The sequence below is a fragment of the Xiphophorus maculatus genome, chromosome 4, assembly GCF_002775205.1.
Source record: "Xiphophorus maculatus strain JP 163 A chromosome 4, X_maculatus-5.0-male, whole genome shotgun sequence".
Classification (NCBI taxonomy): domain Eukaryota; kingdom Metazoa; phylum Chordata; class Actinopteri; order Cyprinodontiformes; family Poeciliidae; genus Xiphophorus; species Xiphophorus maculatus.
Genome location: NC_036446.1, coordinates 34,548,143 through 34,568,444, shown reverse-complemented (window position 1 = coordinate 34,568,444; position 20,302 = coordinate 34,548,143). Strand labels below are relative to the sequence as shown.

General features: G+C 37.4%; 1 protein-coding gene across 2 annotated transcripts in view; it reads left to right on the top strand.

Moving 5' to 3' along the window:
* Positions 1 to 5,714: 5,714 nt before the first annotated feature.
* Positions 5,715 to 20,302, top strand: part of vps35 (VPS35, retromer complex component) — a 48,675-nt gene continuing 34,087 nt past the window's right edge. Inside the window, exons 1-6 of one of the 2 annotated variants that reach the window (XM_023332634.1) lie at positions 5,726 to 5,808; positions 7,442 to 7,517; positions 10,875 to 10,973; positions 17,064 to 17,160; positions 18,052 to 18,175; positions 19,839 to 20,021. In XM_023332634.1, the coding sequence (XP_023188402.1) occupies positions 7,509 to 7,517; positions 10,875 to 10,973; positions 17,064 to 17,160; positions 18,052 to 18,175; positions 19,839 to 20,021 (512 nt within the window). In that variant the 5' untranslated portion in view covers positions 5,726 to 5,808; positions 7,442 to 7,508. Of the gene's footprint in view, positions 5,809 to 7,441; positions 7,518 to 10,874; positions 10,974 to 17,063; positions 17,161 to 18,051; positions 18,176 to 19,838; positions 20,022 to 20,302 lie in introns of both variants that reach the window. The other variant, XM_023332635.1, reaches the window with a different exon arrangement.

Sequence of the window (20,302 nt, the reverse complement as noted above, 5' to 3'; positions counted from 1 at the left end):
GAATCACTTTGAGTTTTGCAACAATTGGATATTTAAGGTCTTTATTTTATGAATCGATTGCAATTGATAGAATTGATATGGAATTTATAAAAATGGAATAGTGGGACACCAATCAGTTTACCGGTTGAACTGGAGTCCTTATAGAAAAAGTTTCCAATGAGACATTATGGTAAACAATGATAATAGCTGAGCCAGGTCACCTGCAACCAAAAATATTCTAGTTGTCGGAATGGCACTTGTTAGAAGTTCAGAAGTCCTTTGGTTTGTTTGTAAATTATATTCACAATGTGAATAATAAGAAAAATATTTGGCAAATAAACAACAAAAGTGCACTGCGAATGGACGTACAAAGTTGGCCAAAATTGTTGACTAAATGTTTTACCGACCAAACCTCTTTTCCATCTAGTTCTTATTTAATAAGCCAGAGGCTATTATATTTTAGATTGTAACTTATTTATTTTAAGAGTACCATTCACAACATCAAAATATATTATTTGAACTTCATTTGTTTATATCTGTTTTTTTAAACTGCGATGGACAGGCGATATGTCCAGGGTCAGCAGCCCTCATGACCCGACTATAGGGATCAATCATGATAATTAATGGATGGATAAATGTGCTCTTAATGTAATGTACATTTGTCTCCAAAATATTGATTTGATTCATGTTTTATTACTTTTGTTTGAGATAGATAGGGTGTAAGGATAGATAAATAAATCTCCATAATGTTTCCTTATTGTTGCTTGTTCTAGATTGTTTGTTACTAATATAATTTTAAATAAAGATTTAATAAAGATTTGGAAATAAAAAAGTGACATACCATGTGACAGACATACCACGTGACATATCACGTTTTGTAGCCATTTCTTTACTATTTAATTTGTATTTTTAATGTTGAAAGTGTTCTTGGGTGTTTTAAAAGGCGTTGTCAAATAAAATACGTTATTATTAGTATAATTATTATAACACGATCGGTACAGGAAATAGTGTCACTAGTGCCCCCTTAATTTCTGGAATGAAATAGTCCCATTTCCATATAAGGTATGAGACTGACAGTGGTCCGTCCCCACCATTTCCATATAAGGTATGAGACTGACAGTTGTCCGTCCCCGCCCCATTCTGTTTGCTGCAGCGAGGTGTACTTGAAAAGAACAGATAATTTATAAACTTTTTCAGCAGAGATGTTGGCAATTATTTTGGCATTGCAATGGGTGGTGGAGGTGAAGCCCAGTAAGGTAGTTATCTGTTAATGTCTTGTTTAACTAGTATTGCTGGGTAGTGCCGACGACACCCAATTCAGATGGAGGGCCGGAAGTAAATCCACCACATTTACTTCTGTTGCTCCAGCATCAAAATGCCTAAAGTCTGTGTCCTGCACGATTGTTCCAACTGTTCTAATAGAGAGAAAGATAAACGTTATTTTCATGTTTCGAAGGTATTTGGTCACAAGGGAGTTAATTTTAAAAAGCCTACCAAAAAAAAAGAGGAGAAAAGTGGATCAACAATCTACAGCTAAAAACAGGAGGTGCAGAAACCAACAATGCCATGCAGCGCCCACTTTCTAACAGGTAATGATCGCATCGTTTATATTGCATTTTCAGATATTTTATTGGACAGTTACTTAGAAAGCCAAGCATTCATATGTAAGGTAAGATATTATTTTTATGCCCTAGCATCCTCAGAGCATTAATGTTGTTAGCAGCTAGCTCAGTGCCGAGTCACGGACAGAAAATATGTTTATTCAGCGGGACTTTCATGCTACAAAAAAGAAAATTTTTATTTTTAACAAAACATTTACAATTTATGAAATGTACAAAATACAATTAAATAAAACGCAAGATATCACATCATGACAAGCTTAAAAATAATTAAATAAGGTGTTTGTTAAATTTCCGTTTTCCTTGCATTGTTATATTGCACAATATCCCATTAAAACCCCACAGCTGCAGAAAATTTTGCATGTTCCCAGTGACTCTGTGGAAGCAAAACTCCAGCTTCAGCCTGGCCTTGACATTGCACTTCCACAGAGCCACTGCATCGAGTTGAGGTCCAGTCTGGAGTCTGTCTCTACGAGATAAATAGCCATTTTTGCTTCTGCAATTAAAAAATTTAAAATCTGACCTTTTGACTTATTGGCTTTGTTAAAACGCAGTCCATTAATAAAAATAGAACTGGTAAAAACAATGCCAAAACAGTTAAAAATACTTATCAATTAACTAAAAAAATGTTGTCAGTCTCCTACAATCAATAAAAACACTCTCAGACAAACCACTGAAAGGACACTCATTTAAAACCCCTGGACTAATAACTGATAAAAACGAGTTTGTCGCTATGGCACCATGTAGGATCCTCCATTGGAGATCGCCAGTCCATTTTTTTTATAGGAGGTTTGTAGAGGGTCCTTCCCTGAGGGGTTTGTCCTTCCAATCAGTCCGCCCACAAGCTCATGGCTCGATTCCGCAGAATTCTTTCATTCAGGATTTTAACGCAGTTTCTGAGGAGTACTTTTGGGCTCGTGTTCTGTAGGCTCATCTGTGAGTTTTTACTGAATAGCAGAGGATCACTGTCTTTTGTGAAGCTGGTATTCAGGGTCAAATCAGGGATCGGATCTGTCGGGTCCAGTGAAGCCTCTCTTTCCTGAAGCAGCTGCAGGAGATGCCTCTCCTCAGCCATCAGTCTTTCTTTCACCAGGCCCAGGAAGCGCTGCACCAGTCTAGCAGACTGGACCCCAAGCAGAGAAGCAATGGCTCGGGTGTTGGCAAAGTCCGGTCCAGCTGTCTCCACCAGGTGACCCAAAGTTGTCATCTTGCACTTGCACAGCGCCTCCAACAGTCCCAGTATTGTACCGCGACATACACCCAGTCTGGACCCACAGACCAAAGGCTCATTTAAAAGCCAATGCAGAGAGCTCTGCGCCTGCAAACGACATAGTTTTAAAAAGCCACAGGATTTAAAAACACCCTGATAAAACTGAGGCAACCCCTTTAAATTTAAAAGACTAAAATCAGTTAAAAACAAAGTAGCATCCAACCCCAGAAAATTCACATGTCTGAGAATGCAGCTGGCCACATCCTTCCACACAGGAGATCCTGTCAGGTACTTTTGAAGGAACTGTAATCTAAATGTAGCTGTACTACTAGCCAGGTGGACAAGGCATGGCCCCCCTCCTCTCTTGGTAAAAACAAAACAGACTGTGGCACCCAGTGTAAACCATTCCAGAAGAAATTTACCATCTCTGATTGTATTTATTTATTTTTCTCCCCTCCAGGGGGTCTTTTGTGGGCTCTAGGGTCCCTTATATGAAAGTAGGCTGACAGGAAAGAGAGGAGGGAAGACATGTGGCAAATATCGCCGGGTCTCGAACCCGCGACGCCGTGTCGAGAACTCAAGGCCTCCAAACGTGGGTCACGCTATCCCCTACGCCACCACAGCACGGCCCTCTGATTGTATTTTTACAAGTAAACCAGACGGTGGGTCTAAAATGGAGAGTTTGTGCCACAGCTGTGATGCAATAAGGTTTAAAATCAGCACCCTGCCTTGGTAGGATATTTGGGAGGGCAGCCACTTCCATTTTGACAACTTATTTTTTGCTCAATGTTTCCCAGTTTTTATATACAATATTTTTACTACCTAAAAACACACCAAGATATTTAAAACCATCTTTCTTCCAAACAAGACCTCGAGGGAGTACTGGGAGCCCAACAGATCACTCGCTGACAGCCAGGGCTTTGCTCTTACCCCAGTTCAGCCTCGCAGCAGACAAGACAGAAAACTTTTCTGTGATCTTGGATAAAATACTGACATCTTGCTGATCTTTTATAAAAGCAACAACATCATCACCATAGGCAGATAAAACCATATTGTTCTTAAAACCAGGTAAAACCAGGCCATAAACATTCGAGCATATTTTCTGAAGGAGGGGTTCCAGGAAAAGTGCGTAGAGTATCCGAGAGCGCGCAGCCTTGTCGAACGCCTCTACACACCCTAAAAGGAGCACACAGGCTACCGTTGATCTTCAGCACACTCTCAATGTCACTGTACAGTACCTGGATATTGGCAATAAGACCCTCGCTGAACCCAAACCCTCTCATGGTTTTTCCAGAGGAAGCCGTGTTCAACGCAGTCAAATGCCTTTTTTTGATCTAGTGAAATCAAGCCAGTTTGTAGACCCAATGAACCGGAGACCTCCAAAACGTCTTGAATTAGGTAGATGTAATCTACCATGGACTTGCTGGGGACGCAATGGGTCTGATCCCGGTGGATGACCTGCTCCATAGCCTTTCCTAGACTAGTGGCCAGGCCTTGAAGAGGATCTTATAGTTGGTGAAGAGGAGGGACACAGGGCGCCAGTTCTTAATGTCTTGCAGGTTCCCCTTTTTTTCCGCCGGCTCCTACGCAGAGGGCTCCTCCTCCTCCGCAGCGGGCCCCCCGCAGTGGCAGCCTCACCAGGTGGGTCCCCCACCTGCTCAGCAGCAGTGGGCTGCTGGTTCGCTGAACTCGGCAGGGCCGGCCCACCCCGGCAGGGACACATTTTTGCAATGTGACCCTCCTGACCACAACCAAAACACTTCATGTTAGAAGATGTTGCAAATAGAACATAGTCAAAATTGTCTAATCTAACATGATATCGCAAATTAAGTTCTTTGTCACGTTTGTTTAACAACATAAACAATATACAAACTCTCGTTCTTCCGCTCTTCCACTCACACCCTCATCTCACAAGAAAAAGTAGAAGCACCCTTAATTTATATGGGAAAGCGTTAGAAAGGGTTGATTGTTCCCAGGTGTGTCTTGTTTCCGTGATTACCCTCAGTGTATTTAACCCCACCTGTGTTCTTTGTTCCTCGTCGGGTCCTAGTGTCGTATGAGTCTAGCTGTTTGTACTGTTGCCCATTCATTTCACCAGATGCTACTGGGGTTGAGCCCTGGCTTCCGCTCAGCCGTGCTGCCTGGTTGTTGGACTGTTTTTGGATTGTGTTTTGGACTGTTTGGATTATCCTCATCATTAAATGTTCATCTTTCACTTCTACCCAGGTCTGCTGCGTTTACCTCACCACCATTCGCCACCACTTCATGACAAAAACTAGATTAAAAAAATTTGATGTTACTCAAGCTAGAGCATTGAGAATTTGTTTAGGGGCAGTTAAATCAAATCCAGTATATGCTTTACAAATAGAATCAGGAGAAATGCCATTATGTATCAGAAGACCACAGATAATGGTTAATTATTAGATACATTTAATAGGACATAATGAAGATCGTCCAGCTAAGAAAGTACAAAATACAGTTGATGTAGTAAGGATTAGAGGAATGAACAGGAGGGAGGAGATAATTATAAATAGAATAAGAACCGGTCACCGTTTTTTAAATGGAACTCTTTAAGATGGGGAAACATCTAACTGGTTTATGTAGTTGGTGTGATGCTGTAGAAACAATAGAACATGTTTTATTAGTTGTAGAAAATATGTAAATCAAAGAAGATTATTAAAAACGGAATTAGGTTTTAATAGGAAATTGAAATTTGAGAATGTGGTTGATCAGTTAAATAGTATTGAGGGGGGCAAAATAAGATTTTTCGTTATTTTAAAAATACTGGGATCATTATGAGAATTTGAGGTATAGATATTAAGATCCAACAGATGGCAGTAGTGCAACAATAATGGATGCAAGCTGCCGTTAAAATCTAAAGAAGAAGAAGAAGAAGAGGAAGAAGACGCACAAGCAACACCCTTCCCTGATGAGACGTCATTGCGAATCACATGACAGGTCACCGTCTCTGCTTGTACTGAAAAACGTCCAGCAATTATGGTAAGCACTATCTAAATTCAAAGTATTGACCTATATTTAACATTACCATTGGCTCAGTGATATGTTTTAAACAATGATGAAGAAATCAGCAGATGTTAATGATCCTTCGGGTGATGTCTGCTTCCGATTGTTTTATTCGATCTTTTGGCCTTAACGCTGCGCACACATCAGCTAGCTGAGCTAACATCTGCTGATAAACTCATTAAAACATCCCGTCTGAATGTTTGCAGATTTATTTGCCCCATGTTGTAGTGATATTGTGTTCTTATACTTAGTTTGTTCGGTCAGTGTTTTTCTGGAAGATAAAAGCTGAGTTTGTCAGAGCTAATGTTAGCATGTATTAGCTGAAGCCACAGCTTTGCTGGATTTTGTTCTTATAAACTCTTGTGGAGTGGGTTGGTTTCCTCATCTTGGACAATCGGTCTGTGTTCCTATCCAATTTCTAATTGAAATTTATTTGGGCATTACGCATGGTTACACATTTCTGCCCGTACATTATTTTTCTGTATTAAAAATCTGTCTGTGTTACGGATTAACTGGTTGCGAATGTATCTGGTTGAAACCTACGCGCACCGCAGATGTTTCTAAATTGTAGTGGGTTGCGTTAATTCCTGTTAAAAAATGCTACCTGTGTAACGAACCCTTTCTAAAAAAAAAACTATATACCACACGTTAAAATTATGTTTAAAAACTATTTTTCTACAGATCAGTCCGCTTCGAAAACACCGCATTTGAGCATAACCAGATAAATGAGCAACACAATCCCATTCACGTTCAGGTTCACAGGTATAAATCAATTTAAACTCATGAATAGCCGCAATCTAAACCTAAGTGGACAGTAGGGATGTGCAATATGGCATTAAATTCATATCACAATGCATATTGTGATTTTTTTTGGATATAATGATATATACCAATATATAATTTGTAGAAAACATAGAATAGAAACAAAAAATCACATACAAATTCAGTGGAATGTATATATTTATAAAAACTCATTTAACACTTGTTTTTATGGATATATGATGTCTGTAGCAGTTTTGTTTTATGTTACTGCCTGTCATTGCTAGGTCTCCCTTAAAAAAAATCTTATTATAAGGGAGACCTGGTGATGATGAGCAAAAGCATACTCTTAATGATGACTACCTGGTTAAATACATTATCTATCTATCTATCTATCTATCTATCTATCTATCTATCTATCTATCTATCTATCTATCTATCTATCTATCTATCTATCTATCTATCTATCTATCTATCTATCTATCTATCTATCTATCTATCTATCTATCTATCTATCTATCTATCTATCTATCTATCTATCTACATGCATACAATAAACTTAATGTAGTTTATAACTGGGCAAATCCTGCTCTTTCTTTCCAGTGTTGTGACTGAAACTTGTACTTAGCTGCATTGCTGGTATTCAAGCACATGTTTCGTTTTAAGGTGGTGAAACAAAATGTGTGTATTTCCTCTCTTCCACATCCTTTGCAGATTGCATTTTTCTACTCCTAGTCTGAGTTTTAAAGCTGCAGTATGTAACTTTTTTGAAACCTTGGACTTAGCCTGAAAATTTGAACAAGCCTTGCCCCCTTGCTCTCAGCTGTGTCACGCAGTCCTCCCTCCACAGCTCCTCCTGCACAAAGAAGACTTGCGCAGGCTAGTAAACAAGGCTCCATGACAGCGGATAAACAGCTATGGCAACAGTAGGTATCAACGTATGCTTTACTCTTAAAAATAGTCTGTTCATATTTTAAACGTTGCACTTTTTTGTCAGTTATAAATAGCTAGTAAACTAACATAAAACCAGATACATGTGTAATTAATGTTAGATTGCTAATTATGTAGGTAATATGTCAAGTCAGTGAGTTAGCAATTTACATTTTTCGGCTTGCACATTAAACTAGAATTTTGACATGGAGTCCAGGGCTCCGATGAAGGGTTTACATTAACAGTGATGCATGGGGAGAAGAAGACGCCCATTCCATGGAGCATCAGGCAGACAGGTCAGAGGTCGCTGGAGTCAGTCCAACTCGTTACCATCTCTGTAGAGGACATGGCGTGTTGAGTATTTAAGATCTGAAGTTGCTGCTTTTGAACGGGTAACATAGCTCTGTTTCAATTTTTTCCTTTGCACATCATAAATTATGTTTACATTTTATTTTATGTGGCATAATGTTAGCCACATAAACAGTATGTTTATGTGGCTAACAGATAAATTATTTTTATCTGTCACTAGGAGCACATTCAACAATTGAATTTACAGCTGACATAGCAAGTGTTGGAGCAATGTGTGGATCGGGATTGGGGCCTTGAGGTATTCAGGCATTGTGCCGCTTCTCCAACATCACCTCCTGTCTCCAGCCAACCATCCTGGAGCATCTACCAGAGGAGCAGAGAGATTATGCCTTCTGTGGTGGAGAGAAAGTGCAGCATGCGACAGCCACCTTGTTGCATTTCAGCCCTACCACACATGGAGCCTTACACTCTTAAGGCATGAGTCCTGCATCTGGGCAGGAGCACCTGGAATGACGTGTGCTGCTGTTGAATTTCCAGATGTAGATGAAGAACAGGCTGCATACAGACAATTTATGCCGTGGCACTATGGGACTTTGGGTCCTGATCACAGAGCGGTCATCCCAAACTGGAGTGTTTGGACTATCCAGGATAGATTTCTAGATCCCTTTGGAGAGTACAGGAGATTTATTTCAAGCAGAATATACCTGCAGTGGTTTAAAATGTTTAATGCATTCTGTCTGCATATGAATATTTGGCTTATTCAAAACATTTCTAATACATTTGTTGTGAATACTTCTCAATAAAGGGTTTAAAAAATATTTCTCCCCTATTGCTAATTTTTTGAGAACTAAAAGACAACTTTACCGAACACATTACTAAAGTCACTGTTGGAATAATAAATATTAACTTGATGAAATTCTCTGGGTCTATATTAGTCAAGGAATCTTAGTAAGCCATGGGTTAACATCTTAAAAAGGTTTTATTTTGCATATGTGTAAAATAAATTATTGCAATGTACTCCAACAGAAGTAAACATCCTCTGTGTCTGCTGCAATATCTGACCTGTTGAAAAAGCAGAAACAATTAGATGGTTTCCCCCAGAAAAGTTGCTAAGCTCGGTGTTCAGGGCACTGAGGCAGTCAATTGGCGGTCCAAAGTGTTTTTGTATTAAAAGATATTGAGCAGACAGGAAAAGTAAAAACATCACCAGTGAAATGCTATCTAAACCCACAACTAGTCTTAAAAACAACAGAACAAAAAATTTTAACACAGATCACAAATGTAAAAATGTTAAAAGAAAAATTATTGAGATTATCAATGCTACTAAATTTGATTCAATGGCTTCAGTATACATAAATGTAAATATTTTTAATTGTTTAACATTTAAATTTAAGATTTTAAGGAGTTGGCAAATTTACTTTGTAAAAGTTCAAAGAACAATATTGATAGTTGGATTGTATTGTTATCATAGCTACAATCTGATGCTATGAGTTTAACTTTTGAGTTTGAGATCTGTTTGTTCACAAATACAACTGAGTAAATCATAATTAATTAATTATAATTTATTGCTTTTTAAGTTGGCCAATTAAACTAGTCCCCCTCTCCCAGATTTCACTAAATCTAACACAGAAGCTGTAAGAGGTGCTGATGTTTTTAGCAGCAAGAGGGGCCCCTAAGTCAAATTTTGCTCAAGGCCCCATACAACCTTGGACTGGCCCTGCACTGTGCACAGAGATGCACAACAAACGGGAGTTTTAATTCAATGCTGCCTATGTGGCTTTAGTAGCTCTTCCATTTCGTGTTGAGTTTTTAAATACACAGAAACTGTTGTGGTTGCCCAACATTAAAGGAACAAGTTTTTCTAATCTTCTTGCCACCGCGCTCATCAACTCTGGCTGACTACTAAAGTAGACAAAGCATTTGATATGGTTTGATGCATCTAGTAACCAGAAAAATAGTACCAAACATAATAATAAAATAATATAAAGCCAGCGAGATGCATGATTACTAGGAGAGCATGGAAGCTCCTCACCTGAACTGGCATGATGAATAGTTAGTGCTGGTTCGTTAACCACTAACGCACTGGCCAACCGGGACAATACATAAACTTTACAGGGAAATGGAAACCCTAAGCAGCGTTTTGAGATGTAAACGATGCATATAATTCTGTATTCACAAAGAGAAATCATTCTCACCTCTCCCTCAACGTGCAGCTCTGAAAGCATGACTACAAGTTATTCCTGCGGTTCACATTGAACTGCACAACCAGAGCTAACGCAGCGGGGTTCAAACTTTTATCTTGATGTAGAGTTCATACAGGTCCATACAGGTCATCCTGTGTCCAGTTTGAGTGAAAGGAGGTGCTCGTGATCTGTGCTGAGATCAAGCAGCGGCAGCGTGGGCTTCAATGCACAGAGGCGCCAGCTGTGTGATTGGTCCGCTATCCCGGCTTTAAATGCATAAACTATAAACTTTTGGAAATAAATTTTCTCACCCAGTGAAATGATCAGATCAACACATGCTTGCAATATGGCATTAACTTTAAAAAATATATATATATATTCCTTTTGCGTTATTAATTTTTCTAACAACAAAAACAAAAAAAACTGCTTGGCCTGGCGCAGTGGCTAGTAAAGCATGGTGGGCTGCTAGACTTATAATACACTGGGGGAAACCCGGAGATTATTAAAAAAAAAAAAAGCCACACATAGCATTAGCCCAATAAAAGTCTTTTTAGTAAGTTACTCTTGAGATCTTAATGGGTGTCTTAAGGAATCAGATAGTATTTTGCAAAGATTTGGAGTTCTTTCAGCTCATCACATTGTTTATTTCCTGGTTTTGTTTTTTTAAGTGAGCCTAAAATAACCATCTCCACAGAAACCTCTGCTTCTCACAGCTGCCCCCACAAGTTGGTCTCCCCACCAGTGAATCCATAACAGCGACATGGGCAATCGCCCAGGTCGGCATGTTGTGGGGGGCAGCATGAAAAGACTAATGCTTTTGTAGAGGAAATGAGAATAACGGCTTGTTGTGGTATTTTTCAGCCAACCACGCAGCAGTCAGCTCAGGATGAACAAGAGAAGCTTCTGGATGAAGCTGTTCAGGCTGTCAAGGTCCAGTCGTTCCAGATGAAACGATGCTTGGTAGGCTGATTTTCATTTTGTTCTCTCGGCTTACAATACCATTTTCACAACTTCACTCATGTTTTGCATTCCTTTCAAATATTTTGTATAGAAAAATAAGCAACTCTCTTGCCTCCCTTTTACTCCACTGGTGACCTTTTCTTAAACCCCCCCACCCCCAAAAACAATTTAAAATAAATATTCACAAATAAACAGCTATAAATGTATTTGGAAACCCAATTTAGGCATGATGATTTCAAGTTATGTGATTTATTTTCTCTTTTTCTATCTATTCTGATTTTGTAAAAATTTGACCTGCCAGTATTGACTTAAGATGACTCCAGTTTCTCTTGAAAAGCTTTAATTATATAACTGTCGACCTTTTTTTTTTTTCTAAAAAACTTAAAGGGGCCATAGCTTGCAAACTCCACTTTTTTTATCCCTTAAGTACACGTTTTGTGCAAAATTAAGTATATTCTCCTGGTGCTGCATAGATATCTTTATATTCTTTTTGGTTTATATGTTTCAAGCTGTTCATTTTTCCTCTATTACCTATGACATCTTCTTGTCTATGAAGATGTCATAGGCATGACATCTATGTCGCGCAAGTCATGACTTGTTTAGAACTGCTAAACAAGTCATGACTTCCGGCTAATCAGTTTTGTGAATCCACCATTTTTTAAAAGCTTATTGAGGCCCAAGCAGTGAAACGCTGAGAATGCCTATTTTATCTGAATGAATTCTTCTTCTTCTTTTTATATTCTTTTCTGTCCAAAATCATAAATTTGGGACAGAAATTTGTCTGTTCCAAATTCTGGGTTGGATTTGGGACGTCCCAAATCCCAAATGGCTCACCAAACTTTGTCTAAAATTGTCTCCTGCATGAAATTAAACTACCGTAAATTCCGTGCTATAAGCCTCTACTTTTTTCCCTCACTTTGAATTCTATGGCTTATACTAAGGTGCGGCTAATGTGTCTTTTTTTTCATGCTGGCAAAAACATTTTGTTTCTTAACAGTAGACAGGTTTATTTTAAACCTGTTATTACAGATCTTGGTTTTAAGGTGGACAGTGATTTTAAATTGGATAGCCAAATCAGAGCCGTGGTTAAGTCCAGCTTTTATCATTTAAGGCGATTGGCGTCAGTGAAATCTTTTCTTTCCAGGCAGCATTTTGAAACAGTGATCCATGCTTTTATTTCAACTCGATTGGATTACTGTAACGCACTTTATCTGGGAGTTAGTCAGTCGCTGCTCTCACGTCTGCAGCTAGTACAGAATGCTGCTGCACGACTGCTGACAGGAACTCGAAAGAGGGAACACGTGACCCCTGTCCTGGCCTCACTTCACTGGCTGCCGGTATATTTTAGAATTCATTTTAAAATTCTTATGTTTGTTTTTAAATCACTACATAATCTTGCCCCGGCTTACCTCTCTGAGCTTCTTCACCCATACATACCTTATCGGTCTCTTAGGTCCGCAGATCAGCTGCTTTTGGAGGTACCGAGATCAAGAAGGAAGCTCAGAGGGGACAGGGCTTTCTCTGTCATGGGCCCCAAATTATGGAACAACTTGCCTTTGCAGGTCAGGGAGGCCCCTTCACTGTCCACTTTTAAAGCTCGTCTTAAAACCCATCTATTTTATTTGGCTTTTAACTCTAGCGGGATCTAGTTTTAAATTGTATGTTTTTTTTTTTTTTTGTTTTTGTTTTTAAACTGTAAGTTTTTATTTTATGTTTTTTTTATTGTTATGTTGTGTTTTGATGTACAGCACTTTGTATCAGCTGTGGTTGTTTTAAAGTGCTTTATAAATAAAGTTGGTATGGTATGGTATGGTAGACCAGTCAATTGATGAGTCGTTTGCAGAGGTCCAATGAAATTGTGCAATAAATCAAGAGCACTTTCACAATTCAATGACCGGTACTGTAAATCCAGTAGCACCTGAGCCTGCACATACTGTGCATAGCTTGAGATATTTCTCTTAGTAAAAAAAAAAAGTTACTGGATGTTTTAATTATCTAATCGTCTTTACTATTAACATTGTGGGTAAAAAAAGGTATTTTGTTTAAAAACATCTTGTACATAGCCCACATCTGTGTGAGTCTGTGGGGAGGAGAACATGTCTGTCCTAAACCTAAATGTTATTGGTCAGTTTAATTTATTTGGTGGCTTGGCACTCTTTCTGTAACCTACATATGACTATGGAGTGAAACTCGCTAAAAACGAATAAACGGCGTTACAGCCGTCTTGCACTTCTAAGGGGGGTCCAGTGGGAGTCTCAGACACGTCACCTGAACCTGGGAATCTCCATCGTTCACCTCCAATGGATCACAGGGGTAGGCTTTTCTTTCCTATCTTTGTTATTTAGCATAATTTGTAAAAAAAATAAATTAAGTAAAACATAATAATAATAATAATAATAATAATAATAATAAAGCGAATAGATCCACTGTTTTTGTGAACCATGCTCATGTGGTCAAATACACAGGTATTTGTGTGGTCTAGGTTTGTGCTGTTTATATGCACATGATGCGCATAATGCATTGGGGATGTAGTTATGCTCGTGTGGATCAGATACAGTGGTGGGTTCACCCCTGAGATGGGTCCGTGCCCTGCAAAGCGTTGTGGTTCCAGCGGCGTCTGATGAGCATAAGCAACATGTGTGTTACTGATATGTATGTATGTTTAAAGATACAGACACTGTTTAAAAAAACAAAAGCGTTGCAATATGTATTTGCTTATGCTACCATATGGATTAAATTAAAAGTCAAAAAATCCTCACGTGTAAATATCTCACATTGGAATGTGGTACACCTCAGGCTTAAAGTCCAGGGTGGCCTGTAGAAGTACTAAATTGATTTTCTTTCTAAAATTAGAGAATGCGGTTTTTAATCAGGTGCACTCTGTAGTCTGGAATTTACGGTATTTTGATGGAATTACAAGTGTAGAACAGCTCTTCTATTCCCAAACGTGACTTAGGGCTGACCGTATACTGTAGAGATCTGAAATTTGGTACATAGGTAGATCCACTTGAACCTAGACAAAATGTACCTTGAATATATGCCCTAAAATGTACAGGGAGGCAGCCATTTTGGGTCAAAGGGAAAATTTTGGCCATTTTTCACATTTACACATCTCAAACTTTAACAAACTCCTCCTAGGGATTTTGAGCTATCGACTTTATTTTTTGTCATTATGCAGTTAAGGGATTGGGCATTAAAAGTTATGAAAGTTGTGAGTTTTGAGCATGTTTATGGAGCCTGGAAAAACGGTAAGCTTGGTATACTTGCCAAAGCAAACAAAATGCTATAACTTTCAGACACAATGGCCAAGTTGCACCAAATATAGTATGAGTGATCCAGATTGGATGGCCGACAATCTTATGTGGATTTATAAGCCCCGCACCCTCAGAGCAGGGAGCGTTTTTTTTCCTTCTCTGACCCTCACCTGAAGCTAGTCAAGATGATCTCATGTCAAGTTGGTCTGACTTGTTTTGAAGCGCAGAGTTTTTGGTGGAGGTCAGTTAATCAGAAGTGACACCGTTGACATACTCTAAATTCCACATACTTTAACCAAGCTTCACCAAGCTCACTGTTATCGATTATAATCCACTCACCAACAGGGAGTGGACTACGCGCTTCCAGAGGGGCGTGGCCTAATTGATCCACAGCGCCCAATAGAAATCTTAAAAAGAAAATTTAAAATCTGCTCCAAACCATGCTGGGACCAACAATCCTAAAATTTAGTATACGTATGTACCTTGACAGGATCCACAAAAAAGTCTTCTGGCGATATGGTTCAAACCCAACAGGAAGTCGTCCATTTTGGATCAAAGACAGCATTTTTACTTTTTAAAATTTATTACATCTGCTCAAACTCCTACAGCTTTTGACATACCAACTTCAGAATCACTAAGCATTGTCTTGAGCCACTGAAGGTCAATAGTTATCTAAATTGCTTTCTTACATCAAAGCATGTGGGCATTTTTGATAAACTTTGGAATAAAAAGTTTCTCTGCCGGTAGATAATTGTATCGCTGCTGTCTAACCACAGAAAAGGAGTGGAGTTTGCTGTCAAACTCCACCCCTTTCCACCACCGAAAGGAGTGGAGTGGAGTGGAACTCTGCGCCCTGCAGGGTGGTAGTGTGTGAAATGTCTCATTTATATGGAAGCAAATATGTGTCAACCAGGTTTTGAATAAAAAATGCCACTGAAATTTTAATGTTGCATACTTGTACTTACTCTTTCTGCGTTAAAATATGTTCAGACTACATTTTAAAATAAAAAAGTTTCATTATTATGTTTACATGGCTGAAATTTAATTTATTATAATTTCAAACAAAAAATCACATTGCTATTTCAGAGTGGTAAAATTTTTAATAGCTGTTTTTCAGTTTAACTTTTCAGTGTTAAAACATTCGGCATATAAAAAAATTCAACTTTTCAAAATTCGGTGAGTTAATACTTTTATATTTATGTAATATGGTTTTTTGTTGTTGTTTTTTTGCTGATGAAGTTTGGTACATTACCTTGGAGCCTGATTTAAAACATTGGTCTGGGTAGCTGTTAATCATACAACATGCAGTGTTGGTATTCTACTTCTTGCTATCTGCCCAATCCCCACCTGTTTTATTTTAAAAAGTCTTTGCTCTAAGGAGAGACTAGAGATTTGTTTTTGGCAGACCGGCTGCAAAATAATTGTTATGTTGTCTTATGATAAAATTGTTATATGGTGACATGAATTTACCTTAATATAAGCCATTTTGTGCACCAAACACTTCTAAAATAAGTATTCCAATAAAGTGAACAAACTGGGAAATGTAAAAAAAAAAAAAAGAACATAGTCGCCATAACCTGTTTACGAAATCGAGCTGCAAGATACTGTATGAAAAGCAATACTACATAAAAATAAAAGTAGTAAAACTTACTGTTGAGCTAGCATTAGCTTCCAGGACTGCCTCGGTGATGGTTTTCCTTCAATGTGATCTCCTTCACATAAGCATAAAACATCAGGTCATGTGATTAGAAACATGTGACTAAGAAACGTGTAACTGAATAATTCCAACACCCAATCATTACTGGGTGTTGGAATCTGACATATTTTGCTAATGTATGTGACTGCATGCAACCTTCCTTTTTTTTTTTTTTTTTTTACACTAAATTTTTAGATGCTGAATTTCAGACAGCATCTAAAATTGGGCCAGTTGAATCTGAGGAGACTGAAAATATTGCATTTGAATTTTGACTTTTAAGACTTAAAGTTGATTTCTTTGAAATAGTAATGTGAAATTTTAGCTTGAAGTGAAAATAAATGAAATTTCTACCAATGTAAAAATAACAATGAAAAATGCTTTAGGTTAAAAATGTATTCTGGATATATGTGAACACTGAAATAGTAAGTACAAATATACAAATAAATTCAAATTTCAGTGGCATGTTCAAATGCTGGTGACACATATTTACTTACATACATTTACATTTAAAAAGACCTCAGCAAAACAAGTTGCTCTGAGTAACTGGGAACTGGAGTAAACCAGAGGTCTGTGGGGCTACAATAACATGAAATTCAGGCCTTTTACTTCAATAGTTATCAATATATCAAAATAGTGATAACTATTGAATAACTATAGTTGTAAAAAGTGTTCTCCTACATCAAAGAATGTGGGCGAGGCATTTCTACTTTATGTAGATAAGTGAATGATTTACATATGAAAAGGATTTAAAAGCATGATATGTCCACTTTAAAACATACCTATGCTTATTGTGAAGCATTTGTAGAAAAATAAGATTTTTTTCCTGCATGATTATAAATCAACAGATGGAGTCAAATCCTCCAAATTGTGGCATCTGAGCTACTAAAACCAGTCCTCAGCATATTTTTCTTACACAGATATAGTTGTTAAAATGGTTTTACTAGGGTAAAGTCAAACATTAACTTGAACCTGGTGACAGGGCATCAATTCAATCTAAGGCCAGTTTTATTTTTCTGCGGGAAATACACATTTTCAAATAATCATTGCAGCTTTTTTTGCAATATGACAGGGCCTGAATTATGTATGCTGTGTTCAGTTTTATAATACATTCAAAGATGGGCTTTGTTTTGTGTTCTGCAGGATAAGAACAAATTGATGGATGCTTTGAAGCATGCCTCCAACATGCTAGGTGAACTGAGAACATCCATGCTCTCTCCAAAAAGCTACTATGAGTTATGTATCCTTTACATTTGTATTTATGTTGGTCTTTTGCTAGTCTCATGTCTTATCTCCTGTGTCATTGGAAAAACAGTTGAAGTACTTTAGAAAAATAGAATTTTCAGAGATGGGCGTTGATTTTTCTCATTTTGTTCCCCAAATTTAACTACATGTACATATTTATGGGTACCAACTGGCTCCTGCTGAAACATTCTATAACCATCAGCACTTTATATATTCATCTATTTAACAGGGACAGTGCATACAAACATAACAGATGAAAGTTTGTTGCTGATGATCTGCAACAATAGCATAGACCTACTGATAATTTGCAACTTTAATAGCTGGTTGGGCAATTCTATAAAATAGGCTTACATAAATGCATATAACAGTATAATATTGAATACATTTATTTACCTAAATGATCATGCATACATCCTCACATTTCATTCCCTCCTCCACATCCTCAGACCCTTGCATAACCACATAGATACACTGAGCTGCATTTATGTTCTAAGCAATGTAATACTAATTCATTTTTCCATACAGTTCCACATTTACTTTTTCCCTCATTGAAGCATATTACAAATGAACATATTTTTGATTTTCTTTTAGCCAAGATTTGGTCATATGGATGAACATTTTGAAATCAGTTATGACATTAGTCTGAGGGCAATAAATTCCATAATATTGTACTTTTATATGAGAATGCATTCTGATCAAACGAAGTGCTACATAAGGCAGTATCAGACATTTCCTAATTAAATTATAAATGATGGAAGTATATTTTGTAGGTGAAAAAAGTTCTGATACTGCTATACTGCAAACTTATGTTGACATAAATCTATTGGCTAGATATTGTGTTGATATGAAAAGACTGATTTTGCTTTAGTTCCTGACAGTGTTTCAGACATGGCCATCTCTGATGAACTGCACTATCTCGAGGTTTATTTGACCGATGAGTTTGCCAAGGGACGCAAGGTGGCAGATCTTTATGAGCTGGTCCAGTATGCTGGGAACATCATACCCAGGCTGTGAGTAATAATCTCAAAAAGTATGTCGTGTTTACTCTGTGTTTTTGCAGTGCTTTTGGGACAATGATGCATTAAGCAAACCATTTTTTTGTCAAATGCCTTTATTAGAGCTAATCAAACAAAATAAATGACAATATAAAAAACTTAGTATGCATCTAAAGCTATACATACATTTAATATAATGCTGACAAAATACTGCATTACAAAAGATAGAATGCACCAGTTTCAGCCCTTTTTTTGTTTTTTCAACTAAAGGAATAAAAATAGACAACAAGCCCCTTTCCCATTTCAGCTCCCCAAAGTCAACCTCTTAAGTCCCCAAAAACTCTGATATGTATACCCATATTTATAAGCAAAAACAAAAGAATGACAAGTACCATCAGTTGGGCAAAAGCTCCAAGTCTGTAAAATAGGAAAGAAAACATTTCCATTTTTTGTAAGACCTTTCTGTAGATCCTTGTAAAGTGTATTTAATTTTTTCAGGCTTTAAAACAAACTTGTCTTTTACCCACAGCAATTATCAGACTTTTTATCTATCAGACAGATTTATCAGACTTCCAGTGTAACAATAAAGAACGTCTAGCAATTAAAGATATAAAAGCAATATCCTTTTGAGCAGAAATTAGTACTAAAGAAGAGTTGAGGATACCAAATATAGCAGCAAATGGACAAGACTGCAAATTTACTGTGAGATCAGAAGAAACGGAGAAGTAACTAGACCAATACTGATAAAATTTAGGACAGAAAAAGAACATGTGGCCAAGATGACTTGGAGAGCCTTTGCATTTATCACACATATCCACAGCATTCGGGTAAATCTCAGAAACCCTAGATGTTGAGAAATGAACTCTATGTACAACTTTAAATAAGACAAGCACAAGAGGAAGAAGACTGAATTCTGTCAATGTCATCATTCCAGAACCTTTCGGTTAGCTGGATTCCCAACTCTTTTTTTCATGCATTTTTATTTTTGACACTAGAATCAACCTCTAGAGTTAAAATAAAATTATAAATCTTTGAAATCAGGCCTTTGTGAAGTGGCTCATATGCAATAATTTTTTCCCAGGACTGTTCCGGTAATACAGAAGGAGAATTTGGGAAACATTTAGAGGCAAAATTCCAAATTTTTAAATGATGAAACAATTGCGTACCAGGTAAAATATATTTGTAAGACAAATTAACAAAACTATAAAATACCCCTGACATGTATAGCTTTCCTATTTGTTATGTGTACATATTTATTGTATCATACCAAACTGAAAATGATGGATCCGAAAGAGATGGAGGAAACAGGTGATTGTTAGTCAAGGGGCACAAAGAAAAGGCAGCAACAAACTTAAGACGCCATCTAAATTGAAACCAGATTTTCAGTGTAAGAACTTGATTATTAGTGAATATAGAGGGATTTATAGGTAATGAAGAAAAAATTAGACCAGATAATGAAATCCAGTACAAGAAAATGGCCCCAATTTTCACAAGAAGAACTGAACAATTTTAACCAATAACTTATTTTTTGTATGTGAGCAGTGTATTATATGTAAACATACACGCTGCACATAATTCAACAGTGGACTGTTGATAGGTCAGGTTGTAGAAAAATAATTTCAATTTCAAACTGTTTAAAATTCAAAAACTTATGTTACCTTCTTGTTTCCTTCTTTAGCTATCTTCTGATCACAGTGGGCGTAGTGTATGTTCGCTCCTTTCCCCAGTCTCGCAAAGACATCCTGAAAGACTTGGTGGAGATGTGTCGTGGCGTCCAACACCCACTCAGAGGTCTCTTCCTGAGAAATTATCTGCTGCAGTGTACCCGTAACATTCTTCCAGATGATGGAGAACAAGTGGAGTAAGTCACTTACATTTTTTCTTCACTTCCTGTACTTTTTAAATCATTTTAATGAATATTAAAGGACAATGAGAGTAAGTTAGTTTAAAACATGCTTTGTTGTTCTTCAGTCTCTGATTTAACTATTTCTGATTTGAAATGATACATTTCTGATAAGAAGTACCCATTTGCAAATGATAGGGACGATAGACAACCGAGTTAAAATGATAGTGGTTATGGCACAGCCACACATTGATTTGTTCTGTACATCTACTCAGTATGTAATTATGTAGAGCTGTGCA